This window comes from Manacus vitellinus, unplaced genomic scaffold (genome assembly GCF_001715985.3).
Source record: "Manacus vitellinus isolate BGI_N305 unplaced genomic scaffold, ASM171598v3 scaffold_3_pilon, whole genome shotgun sequence".
NCBI classification, from domain to species: Eukaryota; Metazoa; Chordata; class Aves; order Passeriformes; family Pipridae; genus Manacus; species Manacus vitellinus.
This window is the reverse complement of record NW_021940535.1, coordinates 3,301,061-3,325,631: the sequence shown is the minus strand read 5'-3', so window position 1 is coordinate 3,325,631 and position 24,571 is coordinate 3,301,061. Positions and strand designations below refer to the sequence as shown.

At 39.8% G+C, this 24,571-nt stretch overlaps 1 protein-coding gene across 9 annotated transcripts in view; it reads right to left on the bottom strand.

Annotated features, from left to right (window-relative positions):
- The window catches only part of HECW1 (HECT, C2 and WW domain containing E3 ubiquitin protein ligase 1), a 249,104-nt gene that overhangs the window by 38,058 nt on the left and 186,475 nt on the right, over positions 1 to 24,571 (bottom strand). For 8 of the 9 annotated variants that reach the window (XM_029961855.1, XM_029961850.1, XM_029961853.1 and 5 more), the window contains 11 exons: positions 23,214 to 23,344; positions 20,552 to 20,673; positions 17,510 to 17,695; positions 16,770 to 16,904; positions 11,354 to 11,459; positions 11,055 to 11,151; positions 8,989 to 9,072; positions 7,875 to 7,984; positions 5,574 to 5,694; positions 4,073 to 4,186; positions 1,107 to 1,259 (listed from right to left, as the gene is read on the bottom strand). In XM_029961855.1, coding sequence (XP_029817715.1) covers positions 1,107 to 1,259; positions 4,073 to 4,186; positions 5,574 to 5,694; positions 7,875 to 7,984; positions 8,989 to 9,072; positions 11,055 to 11,151; positions 11,354 to 11,459; positions 16,770 to 16,904; positions 17,510 to 17,695; positions 20,552 to 20,673; positions 23,214 to 23,344 — 1,359 coding nt within the window. The remainder of the gene's footprint in view (positions 1 to 1,106; positions 1,260 to 4,072; positions 4,187 to 5,573; positions 5,695 to 7,874; positions 7,985 to 8,988; positions 9,073 to 11,054; positions 11,152 to 11,353; positions 11,460 to 16,769; positions 16,905 to 17,509; positions 17,696 to 20,551; positions 20,674 to 23,213; positions 23,345 to 24,571) is intronic. The other variant, XM_029961858.1, reaches the window with a different exon arrangement.

The following is a 24,571-nucleotide window of genomic DNA, read 5'->3' as shown; positions in this document are numbered from 1 at the left end:
TAAGAACTAAGCAGCTCTCTTCCTGCTCATGTCAGTAGAGAAACACTCTAATGCAAGGATCATTGTTAGCATAATGCTCCACTGCTGGAAGTGATAATACCAAAAAAATCCCAACAATTCAGAGACCATGCTAGTCCTAAGAAACATTCTTTTTTCTCCTTCAACCTTAAAAGACATGACAGTAGAACTGCTTTTTATCTCCTGCCCACTGCAAGCCAAGCATAGGAGGATCTGTTTACAAGAATAGAGGGACATGTACTATTTGCAATTTAAAAAGGGCCTGAAATGCCTTCCATTTTAAAAAAGGAGCTCCGAAAGAAGTCAGTGAGGTTGACAAAGAAAAACATCATAGGAACAAACCCACGTGGCAGTGCTTCTTTGACACAATGAAATCCCACAAGGGATCAAATGATGCCCAGGGCTTGCAGCCCATGCTTTGCTGAACCACATCTGAAACTATCAAAGTGAAAACAACTCCCAAAGATAGACAGATCCGGAGGCAGATAGAAAAAATGAGGAGAACAAAATATGCTTTCAGAATTTTTGATAAAGAAACAAGATCAGCAATTTGTCTGTTTGCACATACACTTGGTGAGGCAAAGTACCTGCTCACTCTGCTGGCCTTGCCCCATACAAACAGGGACAGTCTGTCAGGGAAGAAAAGGTAAACTGCTTTCACTGGACCTTTTTTTTAAGGCCTGTGGTAGGTACAGAGAACAATATATAACTTCCAAGCACAATGCTTCTTGATGTACAGAAAGACCATACTTACTATTCTTAGAAAGGGACCAAGGACATGAGGTCTGCATTAAGCAGAGCTCTTTTTCCTGTCCTTTTCACATTCACACAGAAGTACACAAACATTAAATCCCAAGTAATGTGAGCAGGACATTTTAATAGCAGTACCTCATTACAACTCCTTTTTCAGAGCTTGCTCTTGTATTTACACTTACTCCCTCTCTTCCTCTTCACAAACTACTTTCCACTTCTTCCCAATAGAAGCAATATTTACAGGTAGTCTAGTCCAAACCGGCAGCTTTTGTTTTGCTTTTCCACTTTTTTAATGCTCTAAAATGATTGTTCAAGTCTGAATAAAACGTTCTTACCATTCCAGGTGATTTTCAACAAAGGCAGACATGGGGCTGATCTGTACAGTGTAAGTGTCATTGGCTGAATACTCAAACAGCCCATAATAAGGATTGAAGAGCTCCTGAGACAGAAGGAAGAAGAATTCTCGGGAGGGGCCACTGTAGTCCAACCTGGAAAGGAAAAGATAGACAAGATAAAATGAGGTTCCTTACCATTTCAGTGAATTTCCTGGATTTGCCTACACTGGTTGCTGTCTTAGCACAGCAGCCTGTACAGTCAAGTGTTTCTAACATGGTGTATCTCTCCTCTTAAAGCTTGATCCTGAGTCCTGAACAAGTCATGATGCTGAAATTTCACCAATATCCAGGTTGACTTGGGAGGAATCATAACTGGGACACATCCCTTATTTAGTTTGTTTTCCTTTGTTCCAAAGGCTTAACAAATTGAAGGTACAAAGCTCAGCCTTGCCTCAGCTGTGTGGCTAGCAGGGGGCTAGATTTTTTGTGAGAGGGTTTGAACTGCCTATGAACACTTGGGTTCACAAAGCAAACAGCCTGGACTGAAGCAGAAATTGCTCTTACTCTCCCACGTGCAGATGTAGCGAAATCTAACCCCACGGATGCTTTCTTAGCTATAGGTATACGTGTATGCTGAGCAAGACCAAGTCCCAACAGAACTGTGTCTCAAGATAAAATGATGATGTCCAAGCTCTTCTTTTCTGATCTTTTCATGTGGTACACCTTCAGCTGTGCTTTGCTGTTGCATGAATTTGCTCTACAGAGAGTCACCTTTTTTCCTTTTATTTTTTAAACTCCACTTTTAGATCAAGCTGTTTCCAATTACGTGAACTTGGGAAAAAAAAAAGCAAAACAAGACAAAGTTTCATGAATGCATAGAGCATTAGACCCATCTGTGATGTATTTATTAAAAACAGGTCATTCTCTAATACTGGTATGTAGGTTTTTCAGTCTAAAATAAACCTACAAGTAGCAATATGAAGAAATGATTTGTAGCCACACGTCATGTGCTGAAAGATTTTCTGAGGTGGACACTACTGCTTCTACTTAACAAATGTAAAGTAAGTGGAAAGCTCTGCAGCTGGATCAGAATGCTCTGTACTATGTTTGAAGTTACAGAAACCTAGGTGCAAGGGGTTGAATGACTGACTTGTGCAACCAGAAAGATCATAAAGAGTAGGCAGGCCCATCCTCCTCTGTTTTACATCTGGAGATTCAGTACTTCTCTTTTTGAGGAGCTTTAGCTCCAGTATCATGTGGTGAGACTAAAGCCATAACAGCAAAAAAGGATGGTAATAAGCCCACATGACCCACTACTGACAACCATGGAACAGATCTGGTTCAGTGGACATCGAAATACTGGGCAAAGCCTTATGATGTCTGGAGCAAAGAAGTACAAGCAACACCTGTCTATATTAAAAAATCTTCAAGGGGAGACCAGGTATTGCATTTCTGGGCAACACATTAACTCATCATAAAGCCATCATTTTCAATGTCCTTTTAGCTTTGAAACACGTGGGAAGCTGTGGCCATACAGCATCACATGGCCATACAGCATCAACTCCTCTTTTCAGTAGGGAATTGGTATCTTGGAGTCCCTCCAGCAGAATGTATATTAGCACTAAGCAGCAGAAACCCTGGAGGAATGTATCTTCAGATGTAAATGAAACAGTGAAGAATGATTGAATTTGCAAATCAAATGGGTTTTTAATTTCTCCTGAGGACACCATGCCACACACAGTAAAAGTTATTAGAGATGTGGGGTAAACATGACTTTGGCCAGTGTTAGCATAGTAGAACACTATTTCGAAAACACACACTCAGGTGTGCTACGTGTTTATGCTTTACTTGCAAGCCAGAGGCAAAAACAGCTGTGGAAGATGAGCTCTGTTAAATAATACTGAATCCATGGAGCATAAAAAGTAAGAATGAAAAAATCCCCTGATACTGAGGTCACTGAGTGACTCTCTTTGAGATTGGTGACTTCTGTTTTCCACCGGACCTAACACATCCCCAGACAAGCTCAGCTTGCCAGAAGCCCTTCATTTGACATGCCACCTCAGAGCTGGCAGTGTCAGCAATTGCTGGACATCCCAAGAGCTGCCTGAGATCCTTACTGTTCTGGTGCCTTTGGAACTGAAATCCTATCCATGTGGTTTTGGAAAAAAAAAAGAAACTTTACATGCAAAGGTACTGAAATACAATTTCATGCCTTTGTTATATGGAACACTGGAAACATGCACAATGGTCTTTCCATTATAAAAGTGTATCAATTAAGCCTCAAATACAATGTAGCTCTTAAGGCGAGCCAGTGTGGCTTTGAAAGGTTCTGCTCACATTTTAAGACAATAACTGGTTTTAATCATACAGGAATGGCTCATGGATTTGTAAGACTGGTAGAAAGTTTCCTGAGAAAAGGCCTTCTCAAGAGACTTCTCTTCCTTCCACCTTCCAACTGGGTGCATTAAACTGTAACAACTAAATGGCATTCATGTTTCTTACTTCAGCCAGAAACAAGAAATGCACATATGGCTAACAAATGATCATTAGATGGCATGCAAAGCAAAAATTTTTGAAGCAAAACCAGACCCATTGTGAAGGCTTAGAGTAACAAAGTGGATAAAGGTCTGGTCTCTAATTATAGTCCTGAGACCGATTCAGTGTGTAAACATTGGCCTGTAGTTGCGTTTTTCCTTCCAGCCAGTCAAAATACCTATGGCAATAGATGACATTAGATTTAACCACTTAAATTGTCACTTTTAGACATCTAGATGGAAGGTGTTATAGGAAAACGAAGTATTATTGTTATTGTTATTTTTAACAAATGTTTGAGTTAAGATGAATCACTTAGAGGCAAAACAAAACCAAAGAAACATTACATAACAAGAGAATCTCAGCCTTAGTCAACTCAGTGTTTTGCAACATAACAGCTACTTCAAAACTGAGAGCATTTTGTGGTTCCCTACCCTTCCTCGCCAACAAACGTGACGTAGAGTTTGTTCCGCTGGAGCTCCTTGCGTGAATATGCCATTACCTGGTTGAAGGTGCCTTCCAGCAAGTGGTCACGCCGTATAATTAACCTGCAAAGGGAGGTAGAAATAAAGATCTAATGACTGAGTCTTGTGTGAACTTGTGAGGCTGAAGGTAAACAAGAGCTGCTAAAGAGAGACATTTGTTCTCAGAGAATGCAATAAAATTGCATCTGCTGGTGCATGTGCTACTTGACCATTATGGGTTTTCAGTGGGTTGTTTCATTAGGCTTTTCTATGTGCCTCAAAGGTGAATTTCTTCACAATGCCATGGTTAGGTTCAGAACATTGCTAAGACTCTCTGCAACAACCTCCATGTACAAAATATGGTAGAGAGGGCTGTGAGTTTCCTGTGTATATGGGGTCACAGCTATCTGGAATTGGTCCCAAACACTTTCCGGATTTAATCCAGTTAATGTGCATGGAAATACTGCTTCTGTAGCAGGGGAAGCAAAGGGAGTATCAGCCTCTGTTTATACAACACATCTCTCACTCTCCTACCAAGCTCTAAAACAACTTAATGAATTGTACTTTTAAACACCACCTGTGCAAGAAATCCTTCTTGTTCGTATGTTCATGGACATTTTAAGGCAGACCTTCTAAAATATAATTCATGTCTGCCTTGGACCCACTTAGGAGGACACACACCAAAGATGATAACCACCAGTTAGGACTCCTGAACTCTGTAAAATTATTTTGATGATGATGCTTGCCTCAATAAATTTCTTGGCTTCACACATTTTTTTCCCCACAACAGATGTCATTTGGTAGGAAGCCAACCTGACACACAAATTCAACCAGATGCCCAGGAAATACCTTAGAAACACACAGTCCTTTGCTGAAGTTGGATAACTAGACTGAGCACAAGTAAGTACAGACTCAAAAGCCAACTAACAAGATGTCTGGAAAACAAACTCCACAACCAAATCACAGAGATCCCCAAAATACAAGAAGAGTGGCAGAAATCTCTCTAGTTCAAATCCAGGAGGGCTACTGACACAAAGAACGATGGGAAGTTAAACCTGCATGTACAGACTAAGTTTTGCAGGGTCATATTCTGGTCCTGAGTTATACTGGTATGTAGATGCAAAGAATTTAGAGTCATTCCATCATTACAATTATGTAGCTGTTGCTAATATGTACTGGATGTTTGCCTAAACAGATGATTCTCCCACTAGCAAATCATAGGTATTTGACATCCTTGTTAAATAGGTAGGAAACAGGAGTGTGAGAGAATTTGAATCTATAAGAAATAAAACCTCCACATAAAAGCCTCTCGAAGGTCACTTTTTTGCAGATCTTATCCTGCCCTGGTGGTTCATGTACAAAATACAATCTCCAGTGTCTCTTCCATTCCCTATCACTGTCTTAACGAATAATGACAAGAAACAAAGCTATACTGTGTTAGACTATTTAAGTGATTTGTTGTAATACTCACTTAATTTTACCTGGACCTTGCCCATACCCTTTGGCTTCAAGTTTTCGATAGAAATTGCGCAGCTTGGCTTCAAAGTCCCTCCTGTATGGAGAAGGTGCTCTTGCACTTGCTCTCTGTAGCCCTGGAGGGAAAATGAACAGCATCATAAGGTGTAAGGGGCTTTACAGTTTTCCAAATCATGCAGCTTATGTTTCCAGACAGAACTGGCTAATAAATTTGATAGGAACTTTTTAAAGGTATACAGTGTACTCAGGATTATTTTTGTTTTGGCATCAAGGGAGTTGTAAATTCCTATAATTCAGTGATTGCAATGACTTCCAGGGGCTGCACCTTCTTCACTAAAAGAACTGTTAAGCTCACCCTGTGTGTGTCTTGTGTTGCCTCAGCCTTTAACTGTGATTGATCTCAATGGAAATTCAAGGATCAGAAAGGCATGAGAAAGACTGACATGCCTTACTGCCACTCATGGTCAGTGGCATTTAGGTTGTCTTTCCCTTTTTCACTTTTAAGAGATCTCTCTCCTCTGCACTGTACAGGTGATCTCCTTACTTGGCAGGATTAAACCTCTGGAACTCAGAGCAATGCTTCTCACTGGAGCCTAGCACCCTAGACAAGCTGGGAATCGGGTTTCCTCTGCGTTAATCTGACTGTATATGAAACATTTCCAGCTATCAACACCAAACCCCTTTGTGGAATCAAGAAAAATATTTGTCAGTGAGAAATACTAAATTTCCCTATTATGATTCACACATACAACAGATTTTTTAGCAGTTTGGGACCTGCTTTGTATTGAAGGCTGCATTCTCAAAGTATCTGATTATTCCTTTTGCATAAACAAGTGCCATGCCATAAAGGGTGAAAGAATGGATCCATGAAATCCCATTTCTCTATCTCACTACAGAAGACAATAAGAACAAGACCTTTGATGAGAAATCTGGCAGTAAATGCTCCACAGGAAGTTAAAAAAAATCATCACTCTTAGTGGGAGCCCAATGTATCGTGGTTGCCAGGATGGAAGGACATTACTAACTGTCTCTGCTAGTAAAACAGAAAGGCATATTTACACACAGTGTAAAGAGAATCCCTTATGAAACCTCTTTCTTCTGCTGGAATTTCCCACACACCCCTTCCACCTGGACATAAGAGAATGGGTGTTCTCCTGGGCTCTAACACCAGTGACAAAAATAAGCAAGCAGACACTATGTTGCCAGGAATGAGTGTTTTCACAAGAACAGGTAGAGATCAGAGTAGATCTTTTAACAGTTTCCTAAGCCACATTTGTACCAAATACTTAACATTTTTGTCCTGTAGGAAACTTGTTTATGATGTGTCCTGATTTGGAGAAGGGGAACTGTATTAACAATGGTGGTAAAACTCATCAATATGAACAAGACATTCTGACAGAACACTGTCCTCCTATAGACAGGGGTTCAGCATTTAAATTCCTCACATCAAAAAATCTTTTAATTTTCCACAGCCACATCCAAGATTTGAATTTCTCTTGTCCATTAATTTTGTTTGAAATCAGATAATTTAAATGAATGTTCAAAGAAGCTCAGTCAAAAATGGGTTTCTTCAGATCACATTTCTGTCGATTCTCTCAAAATGGCCACTGGACACAGCCATGCGGTGAGACCGTGGTGGGGGCTGTATATCTTGGCAAAAGGGAGACATTAGCTCCTCAAATTTCTATAGCATAAACAATAACTACAGAGACATAGCACAGCTGGAAATAACCTTCTGAGACAGCATGTCTTTCTGGAAAATATGTTTCCTGTCAAACCTAAGTTAATGGGCTCAACACGGGAGGTCAGACTAGATGACGAAGATGATCCCACCAGCTCCTAAAACAGACATACCTTGGGAAAAAGAGAAGTTTTCGTAACACTGAGCAGAGGAGACTGAACTTTACAGGGGTACTGAAGTATTGCAAAACACCTTTAATTCCGAAGATGCACTTTGCTCCTGTCACATAATATGAATGTGCTCCCATGTCAATGAGTTATGCTTGGAGTACATCGTTCTCTTATCCTAATCCTTTCCAACTACATCAAAAGCAGGAAAATACCTTCTTTCATTTGGACAACTTCTGATCCCTGTGTTTCATCTACCACTAACATTTCAGCAGATATATAGGAGCACTGGTAACTGATCCAACAAAAAAGCAGCTGGGCCATATTTGGAATGGTCCCTGGAATTAGCAAGCTGGCAGCTGATACTGGCTCTAAATTTGCCCTTTATAATTTACTAGGAGAAATACCAAAAATGCAAGATTTTGTCTTTATTTCCCAACCTCCTTACCTGGGGAATTTTGGGGTGATGAACAGGGTGAGCAGCGAGGAGAGAAACTGTAACCAGGATGGAAGGCAGCCTGCAGTGGTATGTAGGACATAATATCCTCTTCAAAAAGGCTGCATGGAGAAAGTCATAGGGAGAGATTTGGTTCACATTCATCACATGAAGGAATGTAAATATGCATAATGGTGCAAGTCCACTATGTCATAAGTTTGGGTGCATCTCTGAACTCATGGATTCAAAAAATCCACAGGTTTCCCAAATATGTCCCAGTCACCAGTAACGAAGAACACAATGAATGTTATTCGATGTTTTATGCTAACAGTGGCTCAGCCTGCTGACAGAGAGCAAAGATGTGAGGCTATGTTCTAAACAGGAGCACCTCCAACATGTTAGCAGTGAGAAGTAAAGATACACACATCTGTCTCCCAGGCTGTTTTTCTTGGGTCGTACGCCTTCGTACAGCTCAGTGCTTTGACCGTTCAAATTAAATTGATGGGAATAAGCTGTAAACTTCTAGTATTAAGCAGTGCTATTACAGCATACCACAACCACCTGGGTTATGCAACATTCTCCATGTAAGACCAAAACAATGAAATAAGTCCTTATCTGTGCTGAGGAAAAGTAGCTAGGACCTAAAGACCAAGCTCTCTGGTTCCAGTAAAAACTGAAGCCTTATCTACATTACCCAGACAATGCTCACTGCATTGAGGTTTCATGCATGTGTGGGCAGCACTGCTGCAGTAAAACTAGCAATTTCACGAGCAGCAACATTATTGTACTGAGAAAGACAAGGGTTTTTTTCCCTTTTCTTTTTCTTTTTAAAAAAAGAAACAAGATTTTTTTCCAGTAAAATGAAACATTTTGACCTGATTCTTTTTTATCTGCTACCTCATGGTAACAGCTATACTGACTGAGCTGACTGGGATGGAGTTTACTGTACTGATGGATGCTTCCTTCCAGGAAGTACAAATTGGCAGATATACTATGGTTGAATTATTCTGGATGGCTGTCAGCATGACCTGATTTAACAAAATCTTTTCAATTATGCTGAGAAAGAGCCAAATAGCTTCTGTGGTACTGTAAGTAATGACATCATGCTATTGATCAAATTGTTTACCTCAGCAGAATTACTAAATCTGCATCACAGGACAATTTTTCAAGCCCATGTGTACCCTCTGTCCGAATGTAATGGATCTTCTCCCTGTAAACATAAGTGACATTATCGAGAAGAAAGAAAAAAAGAAACAGAAAAACTCCATGCCATTATCATGGCATGAACTATGCATAGAGTTTTTATTCCTTGGTATTTTGCCAATTCCTGTTTATCTCCTTACAAAAATGGCAAACATCTTATATGCCTGATTCATTTTCTAATCTTACTAACATAAAATTGCAAAAAAAAAAAAAATCTACTCCTGTCACTCAGTTCACTGATCCAAAAGCAAGAGATTTTGTTCTGTATTTTAGAAAACAGAATGATGCCTAGTCCTCCGAGTTCATGTGTAAAAATCAGGTCACCGACAGCAGACTTTCTGTTTAAGTCTACAGCTAACTTTTGTTAACAGAATTTCCAATAATACCACTTCCTTTCCTTCCATCAGTTTTATCTGGCAAATAACTCTCTAACATATACTTGATATGAATTGATCACACAGAGATTATACAGTGTAAACATATGTTACATGTGTAAAATTATACATTTTGCTAATAACGAGCGGGAAACATAGGATAGGACTCTATCAAAAGATTAGGATTATGGAAGATACATATCTACACCCCAGCCTGTCAGTGTGTTTCTAAAGCATTGTAGTGTCCAAATATATTTATTCTAGTATCAAGTCAAAATATTCTACCTCAAGACAAGGATGTGCTTCAGTACCTTGCTGAGTGGGGCTGCAATGTGGGGCAGAATCAAGCTCTGTAAAAGATGGGCATTTGCCTCCTAGGAGTTTGGTAAATACCTGCTGTATGAGCATTAGACAATAGATTGGGATCACTCCTGACCCAAAGTATAATCATAGGCAATGACCTGGAGGCAAAGGGCTCAATATCCTGTTACAAATCTCATTACACACTGGCTAAGCTGTCTAGTCCTTATCACTAGTCAATTTTCTTCTCTGCTCAGAAAGAGATAAAAGCATCATCTCTTCTCTGGGAAATGAGAATTCAAACTACAGCTGAGAAAAAAAAATAGCCTGGAATAATTTGACGGTGAAGATGAAAAATTCTTAGTTACAGAAATGTACATCCTAAATACTGAGTGCATTTTTCATTCTGTCTCTCTTATTTTATTTGAACGTATCAGCTCCTCCAGGAAGGAAGTCTAATCCTTACACCCAAAGAACTCTTTGGCCCTCACAGGTAAACAACGTGTCAGTAAGGCTACCAGCAGAACTTTCTGCACTGCAGGAACTTGAAGGTACTCCTTCCCTTCTTCAGCAATCCTGCAGCTGTGCTTCTTACCGCACAGTACAAACTAAAATCTTGGTCAAACTCTTAGCTGGTGCATACTGGCATTGCTGAGACTGATTAACACCAGCTTAAGTTCTTGGCAAAACAATTAATTCAAGCTTTGGAATTCGAATGAGTTTAAATAGTACTGGCAATTGGTTCTGCTTTTTTCATTTTTGAAAAAATCTAATATGAAAGGAACAGGTATAAAAAAAGAAAGATACAATTTAACTACTTTGGAAAGGACCACCACTAAGTCAAGTGAAAAAGATTAGACAGGAGTACAATACACTTCATAATAATGCTCCTTTTTATTTATAAAATCTAGGGTTTAAATCCAACCACGAAGTAAAATCCCTGGTTCTGCTGGAGTTACTGGAGTTTTGCTGCTGACTTCCATCTGAACATAATTATAATTCTATCTTCTGAAAAGCAAAGTGATAACTGTAGGTGAGGACAGAGTTTCTGCCATTCGGTAATACTAAGAATAGAGACTAGATATGCCACTATTTGCCTATAGTTATTTTGGTTCTTCTTACTTCTTGAATGTCTATGGAAAATAACTACAGTAACTACATGGATCCTGGTGGTCCACACCTACTCTTTAATGGTGACAGTTCCATATGGAGCCCAAGTTCATCTTTTGTACCACAGTTACTAGAATTTGGTTTTCCCCACTACAAGAAATCTTTCCTGGAACTTGGTTTCAGCAGTCTGGAAAAAAAGCGGTACCTGAGTGCATGGTTTCTGGCCAAGCTGGGCTGACGCTCCTGCAGCATCTCAAAAATGTTGGGTTGGCGTAAAAATGCAACAATCTTGTCATTGTAAGCTGGAAAAGGAAAAAAAACAAACCTGAGGCTTTATTTACCTTTGAGGGAGCCCGGTCACATCACCATTATTCTGCAGGGGCACACTGACCTCGCTGCCAGTGAGGCATAGGGCAACATGAAGCAGTATGTGTGGTTGATGAGAAGTTGTAAAAAGCACTTTTGTGAGCACTGCTTTGAGAAGAAAAGAGAAAATTGGCTTACCCAGAGGTAATGCCTCATGATGGTGCTGGTTTCGAATAGCTGTTACAAGACTATTGCCTGGTCTGGCCAACAAGGTGACTCCTCTGTTTCGAGAGACTTCAGAGGCCTACAATACCAGAGGAAAGGAAAAGAATGACCAAAACTGACCAGCGCTAGCACATCAGTCAGTTAAAAGGTTTCTTATCTTCTGTGACCTTCAGAATGGTCCACGATGCTGACTGAATGACAGAAAGTATGCATGAATATTATAGCTTTATACTATAGTCAAATTAAAAAAGCTAAGTAATCCTGTGCTTCCAGATGGACATGCATCATTATCCACACATATTGCACCTCTTTGATGCTGCAGTGAAGGCACCAGAATCCAGAAGTAAATGCAACCTAATGAAGGTATTGCAGTGATGGAGTTCTCTGGTTCAATGAAAATAAAATCTCTGTAATGTTATACAGTCTCTTGTTCTAGCATAACTGCATTTACTTCAAGGTTTTTACAGCCATGTTAATTTGAAAAGAGAAAAAACCAATAACACTGCAACATGTTCATTCAGCATTGTTGAAGGGAAATTTAATACTGGAAATAATATGAGGAAGGCATATCTATGCAGTTTACAGGACAGAAAAAGGCTGTATCATCCCAAAAGCAGGTTGCTTAACATGCACAACCAGAAATAAAATTTGAATTGTATACACTGAAAAAAAGAATATAATCTAAAGAGCTGATAAAAGGAATAGGAAGAAGGAAATTTATCACTGCCCCTTAATTGAGGTACCTAAAGAAAGCCACTGTTCTAAACATTCTATCTAGTGAAGGGAAGCAGGAAGGCAGATACACTGAAAGACAGGTAAAAAAGTTTTGAGGATATTACGTGAGGATATTAAAAGCCAAACAGTGAGGTCTGGCAATCTTCAGTAAGGCATTGCTGGGTAACTCTCTGGGGACTTGTGCAAACTGAGGAGAACCCTCCTGCCTCTAATCTTCCTCCAGAATACGACCATGGTGAACCCAAGAGAAGAATGATAGAACGGTTTGGGTTGGAAGGGACCTTAAAGATTATCTAGTTCCAACCCCTCTGTCACGGGCAGGGACAACTTTCTCTAGACCAGATTGCTCAGGCTCCCTCCAACCTGGTCTTAAGCACTTCCAGGGATGGCACATCCACAACTTCTCTGGGCAATCTGTTTCAGTGTCTCACCACTCTTATAGTAAAGAATTTTTTTCTTAACATTTGCTCTAAACCTAACCTCTTTCAGTTTAAAGACATCCCCCCTTTTCTTGTCACTGCAGTGTAAGTACAGCCTGTATCAGGACAAGATGCATTAGGAATTCCAATTGCCACTCTACTGGGCTAATAGCTGCTCCTTTCTCACTGCACAAATTGTAGTACTTGGCAACCGCTTCAGGAAGAAATTGCCCTGACTCCAATATTTTAAATGCTTAGTTCTGCATCCAAGCAAACAGTGCCAACCCATTTTCAGTGGTACAGCCAAATGCCAGGTCTTCCAGTTGAATATAAATGAAAACTGAGAAGCTAAATGTGACTTGGCAAGTTGCCTTTTGGAGCCCATAAAGCATAAAATGTTTATATGTAACAAGATACCAATCAATGCACTTGATCCGCATCAATACACAGGTTAAACAATGAAAAATCTTAACAGTTCTAATTAAACATACTGCAATTTAAAACACAAAACTGCTGTGAAAGTGCATGGCGAATGCTTTGCTCCATCATTCGGTTATGATTTCACCTGCACCCATCTTCTGCCCTCGAGTCCCTCTCACAGCCCCATGGACCAAGTGACACTGCAAGTTTAGCTCAGGCTTAGGCAGCTTTCGCCCTGTGACCCTCCCCCCTCACAAGCGCTGTGTGGTCATTATGGCACTCACTCTGTGCTGTGGGAGAAAGAGGAAGCCTAGGTTCAAGAGGTGCCCTATGATTCATTGCCACAGTGGGCATGAAGCCCTTCCGGGAGCAGCCTTTTCCTGGGCTGTCTGTAGGCAGCACAGTCAGAATTACACACTGACCTGTGATCAGCCGTACTAGTGAGGGTGTGTGGGATGGTACTAAGGCACTGTGTTGTGCTCAGCTTCTTCACTACCAGGGAGCTCTGGAGATCAGGTGAGGATGCCCCTTCCTCAGGTCCTTGTAGAACAGATTTGTATGGGTGTACAGCCTGTTTTTAAGGATGATCTCTGACTCATCCTTTACAAAGACAAATCCTATACCCTTGTTGCTACACATGGATTTACTGCTCAGAAGATAGAAAGGGGGAAAGGGACGAGTAACGGAGGAATTAAACACATCTGCCATAAAAATTAGCACCAGTTGGTATTTGCTCATCAGCTGGGAACTGTATGGTATTTCTGCCCAGCCTGGGCATAGTTCCTCCCTTTGCTCATGTCACCTGATATACCTTTTTTTCTTTTGGCTAACTTTCCAGTGCCTGGACATATTTCTCCTAAAGCAAGAATTCTGAAAGGAAACACGTCTAGTGCCCTTGAAAAGAAACCTTCACTCCCTTCTTCCCTGTTCTGGTTTAACAGTTAAAGTCAGGTTGTAAGAAGCTAAAGCTGGGTTGTAAGAATCCAGTTCTGTACACATCTCAATATAACAAAATGCACACTCTGTGGTGCTTTTCTTCATCCCCACGCTTATGCATTGTTAATGCTGTGTTTGCTCTTTACAGATTTACACCTCTCAACAATTTTTCTCTGGCAACACAGCAGGAAAATTCCAAGCCATCTAATTAACTTTCATTTTGCTAACACTTTTCTTTCCAATCTTTCAGCTAATAGAGTACAATTGATTGCTCCAACTCGGTGTTTGATCACAATCGCCTTGTCTACTTTGACTTTCTAATTGAATGACTTAATTTCGATTAGCACATTATTCTCCGACTAAAAAAAAATAGAGTGACCCCTCTAATGATTTAGTGACTGGATTCATCTAGTGCAAAGTAATCTTATAGATTTATGTCAGGGTTTAACAGCTTTGAAATTGATACTGGGATGTTGCAACCAGAGTGGAGAGTCCAAACTATCACAGGAGCCTTTCAAGATATAATACTCTTTCCTGGGTTTTATATCACTGCTGGATTTGAAAGGCCCTTGCCTGTTTGAATCCCACTGTGGTTTGGGTCAGTAAGATTTGTATACTGCTATATTCCAACACCTCCTCTGCTTATCTTGCTAACCATCAACTCTTGCCTCTCCACTGTGGATGCCTGCTTCTTTCTTCTTTCTGTCTTTAAAATCTCTACCCTATAATCATGTATGTGGATTTTCGCTGCAGATGGAAAGTCCCTTAGAGGGAATGGAAAGCAATTCTGACCTGTTCTGTTTATAGCAGTGGCAGAAGGAAATGAATCACTTAGTGATCTATCTTCTTTTAGTTACTGATGGCCACTACAGCTACCTGAACTTTTCTTCCAAAAATCAGGCAACCAAGAGTAGCATCAAACACCTTTTTTCTGTAAAAGATTTATACCTTAAAGAAGTGCTTACTAAATTATTTGTAGCATTTTTGACAAATTTATATATCATGCTATTTAATATCAGTAATCTACACAGAAGTTTTTGCAGATGTCCTTTATTTCATTACCCTGGCTCTTTTTTATACCCTCTCTGGCACCTACAAGTTTCATTACTCTGCTCTCCTTCAGGCTCATTTGACATCTGTACATAATGTTCAAAACTGCTAGTTGTCTTTCATGGTCCTTCATACCATCCTGGTGACAGATTCCAGGGGCCACACCATCTGCTCAGCAAAGAAACCAGCAGGCCTGCAGACAGCTGACACATGGCCAGGACAAAACCCCAAGTGTGACTCTACAGACATGATTTATAGGACAAAAGAACATCCAAATACACTTGGAGGAAATGGCATGGAACATGAGGCTCTTAATAAATGGGCTGAATTGTAAAGGGTTGAATTTTTTCCTTTAAAGGGCTTTTAGGCATCAATCCAAAGTCCTTGGATATCAATGGGAGTCCTTCCATTGGAGCAGCAGACACTTCCAAAGGGGAAGCTACTGACTACAGCAAGGATGCAGAAGCACTGTAGGACCTGGGCCACTGAGACTGTGAGGTGACAGTGCCATCACTGACGGCTCCTGAGACAGAAAACCCTGTTTCACTGGCTGATTGTGCCAAATCAGTGGCCTCAATGAACAGTTTATAATTTCCCCAGAGAATCATTACTCATAAGTACTAAATACTTTTGACTCCCTTCCCTGTACTTGATATTTTGGGTTTATTGAAAATTGTTCCTTGCCAGCCTTGCCAGTGCTTGCAGAACCAAGTGTATTTTTTGGGCTAGGTCATCTGAGTTGCTCAGTGGTGTTTCCATCTCTGACATGGTGAATTTGTAAGTAAGCCCCAGGCAAGCATGTGCCCAAATATGAACCACCCTGCAGGTGGCTATCACAGTCATGCCAGTAATTCAACCACAATAGCAACACTAAACTGCAGGCTGTTGGCAGAGGGAAGTTGCTAAACTGGTGGGAAGATATGATTGAAACAGATCCACTGATACACTTCTATCTTCAGAAAATATGTTTCCATATTCACTCAAGATGGAGAAAGCATGCCCAAACTACTCATGCCTGGTCTGCCTTTGATCCTGAAGAACTGACCTTGCACCCTAGTCATCTCCTGATCCCAACCCCAGCTGGCAGTGAGAGGTGTCAGACAGGTCCTACTGCAATAAATTAATTTCACAAGCATTTCTCTGGGTGTTTTGCTGAAAGAGGAAGATCCTTTCACCATAATTCGTCTCTACCCCTATTCAGCATCAATCTCTACAAATCTTCAATTGTAGGGATTTGCTATATGAAGAATCTGGTTGCTGGTACTTTTTCCTCCTTAAATTCACAATACACAACACAGTATTTATGCTTCTTTCAATTATGTCCATGACCTCAGTGATAAAAGTCATCTCCATGAAACATAGGAAAGATGCCTAATTTGACTGAAGCTAGGGAAGCAAACCTCAACATACATAACTACACTACTGGTAGGGAGTATATAATTTCAGAGTACAGTGTCCCAGTGGGGACTGAAGAAACATACGAGGCTGCTGAAGTATCAGGCTACAAAAATAATGAACGACTTGACTTCAGTAAAGCAAGACCAGAACGTCATATATGGATTCTTCTTTTAAAATCTATTTTGTCATCACTTCACTTCAACCAAATTTTACTGCTTATTATTTTATTCTGAAAGCCATCAAAATACAAACCTTCGTTACCAACGAGCTCTGAAATAAACCCTTCAGGAAGAAAAAAAAATCACTTATTGTCTTTACAAGATAAAAATTCATAAGACAGTCTGTTTCAATGCCTTCCAAATATAAGAAGTGCTTTTAGTTCTACAGAAGACTGCTGTCAAAAGTTCCTGGATTGATACTGGCACGGTTACCTCTCCAGCGCTGTAGCTACGAAGTCGCTGAAGATGTTGCCTGTGAGTCAGGTGATTAGGGAGACGACCGTTCTGCAGCGGAATCCTGGGATCTATGAAGGTGGTAGCACGGCTGTTGTGGTCAACGAAGAAAGACTGAAACACCAAGGAACAATGTTTTTTTATAAGAAGACGGGCAACACTGTGATAGTATCGTGGGAACACAACGTGACAACCACTGGCAATTGTGTCAGAAATACCTTGGTTAAGTACAGTCCATGGGAGATATCTGCAAACAAAAGGACTGTCTTACTCAAAGCAGGAATAGCTCTTGGAAAAGAAGCTATGTAGGTCAAAATCACGTGTAATGGCCATGGTGTAAACAAGACAGAAGAGAATAATATTATTGGGAAATGGTGCTTTAGCCTATTTGGTGGTTCCAGAAGTCACTCAGCAAAGCTTCATTGGACATAGAGACACTGAGTCAAATTTTGCAGGCACAACAAATCTACTCTGTCTCAAACTTTTTTGCCAGTCCAATGCTGCCTTGACTGTGCTGTGATATTCTGCAGAAAGCCAGAAATACTTTGAAACATTTGTTCTTGAAGTTTTTTTTCTGCTTCTAAAATAACTCTGCTTGCTGCTTGTGTTGTTTAAACCAAAACATCATCAATTTTAAGACAAGAAGGAAGGAAACTTTATTAATCATGTAGCCTGATGTGGTGTGTTAAGCAAGTGATTAGTTTTGTTGGCACCCTTACCTTGCCCTGCTGGTCAGTTTTTATCTCCCAGCCACGAGGAAGCTCCAGTCGGGTATCAGCAAACATGTTGATAAAATTTACCAGGTCTCTGTTGTGCTGATACCGCTCAAAATTACGAGCATCTCTACGAATCTTCAGAATCATATGCTTCAAGCAGGTACTGTTAGTGAAGACCCGATAGGCACTCTATGAGATGAAAAACAGAAGTGAGGAAAACCAGTTCTGATGGAAAAACAATGTATGTGGTTATTTTGTGGGACATATGCCCAAAGGACTGAAACAAATCCTGCTGGAATCAAGAAACATTTCCGTCTCATGATTTGAATGACTACTTTCCATGAACATCTAGAATTAAGAAATACAATCTGGAAAGTGAAACATCCCACACGCTGTCCACAATTAGCTTGTGCATGAACTACCTTTCTAATACATTTCAAAAAGACAGTCAGCTGAAACATCACATACTCAAGATGCCTGTAAGTTCTGCCCATTTCATTACTTTTATTGGTCAACAGAAGCACTGCTTGTATGCCTGGATGGTGCCAGAGAAATGCAAAGACAGCTGTGAACATGTATTTATGCTATAATTGAAATCAAGATACGTGTGATAGGATTCATGAACTCAAGAGGACTGCAGTGCAGATGTCTACACCAAAGCTTGCTACCTATGGTCACTATATAGCCACAGGACAGGAACAGACACTTCTAATTGTCTATTTTTGGAAGGTGTGAATTGTTTCCCTGTAATTGAATATTTGTTTCTGTGACGACTACAAAGCATGTCAGATGGAGACATTTCCATGAGTCAGATGAATGCCACGCCCCAGGCAGGAAGTTGTATCTCACAATGGGCATTAAAAGCACCTTGTAGAGTAACGTGCCCTGATGCAGTTCAAGCCAGTTAGTGCTGATCTGATTGCAGAAGAGGGGCTAAAGTGAACTATATTTGTTGCCACAGTACATTCAATGATAGAATGCCACAAAATAATGCTTGTGGTGACAATACAAAGGCACATCCAGAGGTTACTCTTGGAATCTTTCACTTCAGGGAAAAAGCTCCTCAAGACAGAGTAGAAAACATCACAAAAGTCTGCAACCTTCCTGAGCCTTTCACTAGAGAGAAAATGGGTGCCTTGGTTTGTTGGTCAGCCCAAAGGATTGAATTATTCATTAGAGTGATAAAAGATCACTGGAGGACTCACGTCCCCAGTGAAGTGAGCCCCAGAGTGCAGACCTGGAATATGTCCAGAGAATCTGTTAAGAGAATTTGACCTAACAGCTTTGAATTCTCAATTTCTGTGTCCTTTTAATGCATTTTAACCACTATAATGCAATAAAAAATTTACAAGTATTATCTTTATTATGTAAGGATTTACTGTGGTGGCACCACTGAGAACACTCCCTGTAGCACAGGGTCCCTAATTATGGCAAAGGTTGGTAAAGGTTATGAAATCACAGAGATAGGATCTCTGCCCTGAAGATATGACCTGCTTATAACCCAGGAAAGCTTCATGATCACAAACCGTTAAGATCCCAGCGTACTCTGTAACAAAAGTTGTATTTTGATCTAACGTATGATCAATGACCGTCTTGAGTATCTCTAAGCTGCATTAGGGAAGCAAAGAGTGTAATGTAGTTTTACCCTTCCATGGAAATAAAATATCTGAAAAATGAGTGCCTTTCCCTTTTAATTCTGTCACATAATATTTTCCAATCCCAACCTCACTGGTATAATTAATAACTTGAAATTTTAATAGGGGCTTGTGGTTAAAATATTACACTTGTGTTAAGCCAAAAGTTATGTGAGGCCATTATTTCTGTACAAGTTGAATCTGTATGAGCACTTGACAGATATTTCAATAGATTATTCTGGTTCTCGTATTAGAGACAAGTTTATAAGCTCAAACTGAAGGCCTCTTTTGGCTTTTTTTTTTTTATTTCAGTGAGAAATAAAACTGGGATTTAGACCGTTGTGACTGTTCCTTACACAACTATGGAATCAGTTCCTCATTTTTCAAACAGCTATACTGACTTAAAATTACATTGCTCTCAGCTATAAATCATCACATATCACCCTGTCAATGTAAGAAATTGTCTGCACTCCATAATTTAGTTCATGTAATGTCAGACGAGGTAATATATCCCCTTCCTCGGTAGGGTTTCGTGGGTAATAATCTCTGGCACATGCTTGGAGATGGACACCTGGCTTCAATCCACCAGGTGCCACAGCCAAAACCTGATGTCTGTAGTTAGTTAAAAACTTGTGCTGAGGCGACTCTCCAAGTGTTTTACTTTCTTTTCCTTTCAAAAAGAAAGGTCATTGCTCTCCAGAAATGAATGATTTTCCAAATATTCAGAAGTCATGTGTAGATTCCTAGTTGAACTACATTCAAGACATGGTAAAGTAGGACTGCATCTCTTCGTAGGACTCCCCTATCTGCTTCCTCCTGATATTAGATTTTTTTTCCACTCCCCTATAGGTTTGCAAGAAAATGTGTACTTTTACTGTATAAACGAAAAAAAAAAAAGATATTTTAATTTTGAAAATTCATTTTTATTAGTGTTTTTCCCAAAATAGCTTCACTAACTCAAGTCAGTATTTCTTTTACTCCATTATGCCTGCCTGATTTTTGGGAATGCAAATTGCATGTGTTATTTTTTCCCCTCTATTTCCCTGAGACTTGGCAGTATCTGAGAAAGATTTCTCAGGATGGTGGGCTCAAAAGGCAACAACCTTACTCCCTGCAGCAACAGACAACAGGATCAAACAAGCTGAAACCAAGGATTCCTGCTTATTTCTGAGAGGAAAACGCTAATGAGCTTTTCTGTACCATGGAATTTCTTGTGTGAGGCAGAATCCCAGCAAGAGTCTTGTTGGAGCAGCCTGCCTGTAGTGTCCCCAGCCTACTCTGGTGCTGAGAAAGAACAGCTGTGCCCTATGTCACATAACTCAAATTCACTAGCCATTCTCCCTGAAGGCCTGGGGCGCTGCATTTGGACTCAGAAATCAGTAGTGCGAGAGAGCAAACCATCATTACTCACATAGTTTGCATGCAGCACAGTGAAGAACTCAGGATTGGTGATGAACTTCACAGCTGGAGACTGCAGCAACAAGGTGATTTTCTGAGAATTCACAGGAGAAAGGGAACCTTCCCTCCTAATCTCTGGACAAAAAAAACCCAAACCACAAAATATTATTAATGTAGTGGGAAGCACAGTCTATTTAACCTTTATTGAACAGCTGCAAAAGTGACAGTATAAAAAAGTTACCACCTGCCTGATGCACCTTCTTGGCATTCCCAAGACTAGCCTGCTGGCAAACTGACAGAATATGGTGCATTGTTTACCACAGCAGTGCAGGGGCTGGACGGCTTTCTGAACTGTAGGTTATGAAATTCTGTGTCATAGCTGCTTCTGTCTCTAAATACAATGTGACCTCAGCAGTTTTTACCAGCTGATGGTTCGGTTCAGCACTGTCACCCAGGTCCATACTGGTTCCCCCCATTGCTGATTTTAGAGGGATCTGATCTCCCAATCCAGCATTGCTCTTTACTTTAATTGCATTATTTTTGGCAAGTCCATGGTTTTGGGGACTTGTATGGTAAAGAAAACAAAACAAGACACAATAGGATTATTTTTAATCTGTATCAAGTAATGAAGCACAGGATCAGAACTGAGCATTTGAGAATGTAACTCTGTAGAGATAGAAACTCCTGACCTTCTACAGACACCAGAAAAATATTTCCTACCATGGAATTATGGCTTGGGTGTTCTGGCATTTTCAAATAAAGCCAAATTTTATTTGCAGTCCAAGGAAATTGGATGCAGACATCATTAACAGAATAAATATAGATTACCATTTCTTTTCTTATTAATTATAACTTTTTTTCTTCCTGTTGGACACATTGTATTATTTTATCCACTTAAAACTGCAGACTGTATCCATTGCTGGAACTAAATTCATTTATACTGGCTTAGAATCTGGATTAATGTGCCTAAAATGTATTCCTTCTGACATTTTTCATTTAAATTAAAAGACAAATAACAAATGTATCATACTGCAGCTTTTTTTTTCTCTAGTGTGTTTACATCATTCTTGGTATTTTATACAATATTGACATTTTCTTCTAAAAACAAAGCAATTATCTATAGCAAAAACCATTTCCTAATAACTTATGATAACATTTATTATACCCATTAGCTCGTTGAGTTTAAAATAAAAGAGTGAACGTTACATAATGAACTGAACAAAATACTTACTAGTAGCAACTCCTATTAAATTACTATTTTATTATGTTGGCTATGATAGTAAATAACTATACATATTACAAGTAATGGCTACATTACATATAAATACTAAAAATACAATGTGTACCTTACTTCCACTTCAGCTTCTAACAGGGAGAACTGGGATCTCCTTAAATGATCTAGTGTACATAGAAGTCTCCCATAAATTGCAACACAAAAGATTGCAAGGAAGCTTTAAATATCTAATGTTTAAAATCGTTGACAAAATTTATTTTCCAGCTAAAACCACCCAAAGGATCAGGAAAACAAACAAAATCGAGTATTTTTCTAAACTTTTAAAAAGAAGTTTATTATTTCTTTGTGTAATTTTTCCTATTCAACATGGAAAACTAAGAAAATTCAACCAGATATCATGTTGGTTCTTTGCCAGTGCTATTTAGAGAGGGATGGCAAAAAGGTAGCAAGAAGTCAGATTTACTTGTGGCAGAAAATACAGAACACAAAGTTAGGTAGCGGTAAGAATAATCCAGAGGAAGAGAATTGGTTAATCATTTTGGTGGTGCAAATTCTCAAACAAAGCAGAGTTATTTTTGCATGGCCTCAAGTTGCATAGTGGGCACTAGTCTGATTGCTGGTGCTTCTTACCTGAAACAAACACTTAGGCTATGGTTCCCCAAATGTTTTAAGAAAACATGAGTCTGACTATCACCAAAAAGAGTAGAAGAGACCCCTGCCATCCCATCCTGTCTTGGGTACACATTCTCCTCTTCTTGGTAGTGACACTCATTTTTGTCTATTCATCTAATGAGATAAATGAAAGAACCATTCTGTCTGTAAATGACAAGGACAAGAAACCAGGCTATTTTTCAGGCAGATCAGTTCTCCACTCTGGTATGGGATCCTGTCACATAAATTAGTGATGAGCAAAAAGACAGCTGTGCCAGTCCACAGCCCACACTTAGATCAGCTCATAGCTATCACAAAATTGCAGCTTTAAAAACCACAAGTATTTCACACTTGATGCCAAGGCCACTGCAGGTGCAATCACATAAGCAAATGTGGCAGTGCAGAAGTCAGGCCTAGAGAGAAGAAACTGCAATGCCCCAAGCTAAAAATCACACTGCAGCAAAAATAAGACAGCACCATTTTTACAACTACTGGGTGAATAAAAACCAGACACCTTTTCCATTTTAATTTAAAGTAGTCTTTTACCAAGGTAAAAATGCTTTGTATTTTTTTGTAGTAGTTGTTCAAAAAGAACAGAGGACCTTTGTACCTAGCTTTATACCCGTAGCTTCAGGTCTAAAAACTGTTGCTTCAAGTCAAAGTCTTTTTTTTTTTTTTTTTAATTAATCTTTCGACCTGGTATAATAAAGTTCCTGTCTCTCCTGGAAATGCAGATTTCCCAGAGCTGAATGGCACTGAACATGCCACTCAAAAGCTCTCCCCCCCATACCTGAGCTTGGCTGAGAAGGCTCTGCCTCAGAGTCACTTCCTCCTCCAGTGGGAACTCTCTCCACCCTGTTGTTTACCACAGCATCATCGTCAGTCCGCTCTGTTGCGATTGTTCGCTGGATGTTTTGGTATCTAGATGTATTCATAGAAAGGAACACCATACTTTAGTTAACAGAGGAGCTTTCTGGTGCTTTCTACCTTAACTATCAGCACTGTTTCTGAAGGATTCCAACACTTCCGTCTTCAGCATCCAGCAGAGTAAGAGCACACCCGACTCTTCTTTGGCTGGTGCAGGTGCTCACACTTGAGCCAACCACTTCTCTGCAAACATGCCATTTTGCAGTGACTAACAAACAGCTACAGAGAGTGCAAAGTCAGGAATACCCAAAGGTTAAATTTAAACAGATGCTTTGGATACAGGTTGCTACTACTAGGCTTCTCTTTAAAACATCTGGACACCCAGAACCTGAAACAACAGGTGGATCATGGTTCCTCCTCTCATTTAGTCTTATGGAAGCATAACTAATGAAGTAAGAATCAACCCTGTGACATGCTGAGTACCCTTCAGTCTTTCTTATTAAATTATTGGATGCACATGCTCAACCCTAAAAAGGCAAAAGCTATTAAAAGTGTTCACAAAGTATTTATTATGATGCTGCATGGACTGCAGTTGTGAATACTTCCATTTTGGTAGGCAATGGAATGTAAACTAGTAGGTGGTGTGACCTCAAAGAGCTACAATTTAATTGATATGACAGCCACAAAAAAATAGAATAGGTTGTAACATGGTTGCTAAGTGAACAGTGTGAAGATAAAAGTGTTATGTCCATTTTTGGAAATCAGTGGGATTGGGCATTGGTGGTGACTAGCTGTAAAACAAGGAAGGGGAAACAATATAGAATAAGCAAACAACAAGTGAGGAGGGTGACAAAAAAACTCTGAATAGAAACATGTGAATATCTTTAAAAACTATAATGTCATTTGCATTTTAATCAAGGAATTAATTGCCATATTAGTTGTTGTCAGTGGACCTGATCATGGTCTTAGGTATGAGTTCAATTCTAAACACTTTACCACATCAGGAACAAATATCCTGGAGTGTTTTGAATTCACACTACAGAAAGCAAATTCTCATTAACTAGTTCACTCATACTCACAGATGAATGAGTGAATATGTTTTCTTTGGTTCTATTGGCAAGTTATGAATTTGTCTTACATTTTGAAGAGAAGAGGAGAAAAGAGAAGAGGTTCGGAGAGGTTCGGAGAGGTTCGGAGAGGTTCGGAGAGGAGAGGTTCGGAGAGGAGAGGTTCGGAGAGGTTCGGAGAGGTTTGGAGAGGTTCGGAGAGGAGAGGAGAGGT